The sequence below is a fragment of the Oncorhynchus kisutch genome, unplaced genomic scaffold, assembly GCF_002021735.2.
Source record: "Oncorhynchus kisutch isolate 150728-3 unplaced genomic scaffold, Okis_V2 scaffold3513, whole genome shotgun sequence".
NCBI classification, from domain to species: Eukaryota; Metazoa; Chordata; class Actinopteri; order Salmoniformes; family Salmonidae; genus Oncorhynchus; species Oncorhynchus kisutch.
In genome coordinates, this window is record NW_022265458.1 from 1,499 (window position 1) to 5,000 (window position 3,502).

At 43.0% G+C, this 3,502-nt stretch overlaps 1 protein-coding gene and 1 non-coding gene across 2 annotated transcripts in view; one reads left to right on the forward strand and one right to left on the reverse strand.

The window, feature by feature from the left end:
• Positions 1–1,003: 1,003 nt before the first annotated feature.
• Positions 1,004–1,074, reverse strand: trnap-agg (transfer RNA proline (anticodon AGG)). The gene has a single exon. It is a non-coding gene; the product is annotated as a tRNA-Pro (tRNA).
• A 1,332-nt stretch (positions 1,075–2,406) lies between these two features.
• LOC116371671 (protein NOXP20-like) overlaps positions 2,407–3,502 on the forward strand; it is a 5,804-nt gene continuing 4,708 nt past the window's right edge. The window contains exons 1-2 of the mRNA XM_031820579.1: positions 2,407–2,425; positions 3,438–3,502. The exon at positions 3,438–3,502 is cut by the window's right edge and continues 177 nt beyond it. Of these exons, the coding sequence (XP_031676439.1) occupies positions 2,407–2,425; positions 3,438–3,502 (84 nt within the window). The remainder of the gene's footprint in view (positions 2,426–3,437) is intronic.

Genomic DNA, 3,502 nt, shown 5'->3' on the forward strand with positions numbered 1-3,502 from the left:
AAACCCTGAGGAGAGGGGAAACAGTCACAGAACTGGGGTCAGTTTTACCATCCCACAGTCCTTAACCTTTAACCCTGAGGAGAGGGGAAACATCAGACTGACCCAATATCACTGTTTTGGAATGAATGTAATCTGGCTTTTTCATTTAATAGCAGGATTTATACACACACGTTCTGGTTTGCGTTTGGTTTTTTAACTATGCAGATGTAATATGATGATGAATTGTTGTAATATATTTTTTATAAATGATTATTAGACTGAAATGGGCAATTATAGGTATTTAATAAAGCATGATGATAATATAAAATATATATATAAGGTTGTGAATCTGTATTCAACTCTATCTTGTATTTTATGTGGGGTTGTCAATTCAAATGGGAGTGTGCGGCCTTCTGACCATTCTATATCAAACTGTGAACTCATTATTCTGTACAGCAAATGTTGCGTCATGTGTTTTACAAAACAAATATCTGAATATCGCAATAAACCTATATATTGATACACGTTCATATCGGTGTGTGTTTCCCCCCCTTTTTTTTCTGCATTTTAGACATTAAGAGATAAGACGGCGTTTAAAAAAAATATATATATTATGTAGATAATGTAAGCAGTGGAACGTGATACGTTTTCAAATCACATCAAACTTTATTAGTCACATGCGCCGAATACAACCATTAATTTTGTTTTGTCGTGTGTAACTTTACACTTAACTCAAGAAGAGTATTTACCAAATAAACTAAGTAAATAATGATAAAAAGAAACACAATAAATAACAATAATGCGGCCATGTACCCCTCGTTATTTTATATATTTTTTACTTTAGTTTATTTGGTAATAGTTTATATATTTTCGAACTGCATTGTGTTAAGAGGACGTAAGGGAGTGTGCTGGTGTTATGTAGTGACATTAGATGTTATATCATTTTGACAACATACATTTTTCACGACATCTCTTGACACTGTGACAATAACTAACACAAAAAAATAGGCATTTTTCGAAAAAGAGGCTCGTCCGGGATTTGAACCGGGACCTCTCGCACCCTAAGCGAGAATCATACCCCTAGACCAACGAGCCGCGCATGACGTGTTGGAGAAATCAAGCTTTTTTATATGATTCTTTTTAAGTGCGTTCAAAATATCTGGGCACTTAGTTATCGGCGTGGTCCTTTATTATTTTGGGAATGTTACTGTTTATTGTTCCTTTTATTGCTTATATCACTTCTGTTTATTATCTACTTCACTTGCTTTGACAATGTTTAACATGTGTTTCCCATGACAATAAACGCCCTTAAATTGAAATGATTTGAATTGAGAGACGCCCTAGCCTCATACCGTGGAATATGCTCCGCTCTAATATAAAAGTGTTTATTCTCAAAGTTACCGGGATGTAAACGTGTCCCTACTTATACCACCGTAACAACTTAAAGCAAACTTACATTATATAAAATAAACCTCACGTAGCAAATAAACCATTCATTTTGTTTGTCGTTGTTGATATAAATTCGACACTCTTATTGGGACGTCCACACAAAAAAAAAAACGACTTGCTTGATGGGTGAAACAACGAGAAAAAACGCACCTGATGGAGGGAGACACGTTTCCGCCGAGTTGACCTCTCGCTCCGAACTCTTCCCTCTCTGACGCGCTCCGGGCGGTTGACGTCACCCTCCCATAGCACCGACGGACAACACGCGGGATCCCTGTCTACGTGGCGGGGCGGAAGGAGCGCGTCTAGCGGAGAGAGTTGTCAGCAGCGAGACTAACCGGTGAGATGCACAGTCATTTACCATAATACATACATACATAATACCAAACCAAAACGCGTGTGGTTATTGAATTAGGGTTTTCCATTTCCCCTCTTAGTGACAGTAACCTACTACTGACATAGTTGCAGAAATCTGTTGTTTGCTTAAAGTGAACCTAGTGAATCATTTGTGTTATTTATGTGTTATATGTCACAACATATCGCAGTATACATGATATACGTGTGTTCTTAACTTTTATTTCAAATGATATTTATTGATTCATATTTTGAGACTGAAAGAATTGTTGTCAATCTTCTGGCTGTGTCAAAGCCAAAGGAAAACAGTGCTGTGGTCGACGCGTTGATATGACGTGACCGCTAGATGGCGGTAATACACCATTGTAATACAACTAACTGTCGCGTGAACCGCGTAGCCATGTTCATTTGGAAAACGTTTCGGGAACATTGCAGATGGCAATTCTAATGAATAGAGCCGACGTGATTCTACAATGGCAAGAGAGTCATGTTTGTTCTACATAGTATATTTCTATCTTGAACGTAACAAAACGTTGCATCCTGTTGAACGCACCGGGGAAGACAGTACAGCTTGTGTTTCTGCTTCTCTCATCTTCACTGGCTCATTTAGTTGATTGTTAAACATCAATGTTCAGCAATACTGGGGGTGTGGTCATTTAGACCAAACAGTTAGGTTTTTGTAAGGAAAATTAGTTTCTATTGGACAACTTCAGGTAGGTCCCACCCCGTTTGGTTCCTAGTGAAAACACCACAGGTTTTACTGGGCTAAATCAGTCACTATTAAAAAATAAACCTCCCCCCCCTCTCTCTCTCTCTCTCTTTCTCTCTCTCTCTCCCCCCCTTCCTCTCTCCCCTTCTCTCTTTCTCTCTCTCTCCTCCCCCTTCTCTCTTTCTCTCCACCTCCCCCTTCTCTCTCTCTCTCTCCTCCCCCCTCTTTCTCTCTCTTCTCTCCTCCTCTCTCCCCTCTTCTCCCCCTTCTCTCTCTCTCTCTCTCCTTCCCCTTCTCTCTCCTCTCTCTCTCTCCCCCTTCTCTCTCTCTCTCTCTCTCCTCCCCCCCTCTCTCTCTCTCTCTCTCCCTCCCCCTTCTCTCTCTCTCTCTCTCTCTCTCTCTCCCCCCTTTCTCTCCTCCCTTCTCTCTTTCTCTCCCTCCCCCTTCTCTCCTCCTCCTCTTCTCCTCCCCCTTCTCTCTCTCTCTCTCTCTCCTCCCTTCTCTCTTCGCTCTCTCTCTCCTCTCTCCCTCCCTTCTCTCTCCTCTCTCTCCCTCTCTTCTCTCTCTCTCTTCCTTCTCTCTCCCTTTCTCTCTCTTCTCTCTCTCTCTCTTCTCTCCTTCTCTCTCTCTCTCTCTCTCTCTCTCCTCTCTCTCTCTCTCTCCTCCCTCTCTCTTCTCTCCTCTTCCTCTCTCTCCTCCCTCTCTCTTCTCCCCCTTCTCTCTCTCTCCTCCCCCTTCTCTCTCTCTCCTCCCCTTCTTCTCTCTCTCTCTCTCTCCTCCCTTCTCTCTCTCTCTCCTCCCCCCCCTTCTCTCTCTCTCTCTCTCTCTCTCTCCTCTCTTCTTTCTCTCTCCTCCCCCTTCTCTCTCTCCAGATGAACATGTCTGACTCCAACCTCCCATATTCCCCCCGCTCCTCTCTCTGACCCCCCACACCGACGCCAACCCCCAGGAGAAGACACACACACAGCTCTCCCGCCTCCCACACCCGTCCCCCAGCCCTCGTTGGCCACGGAG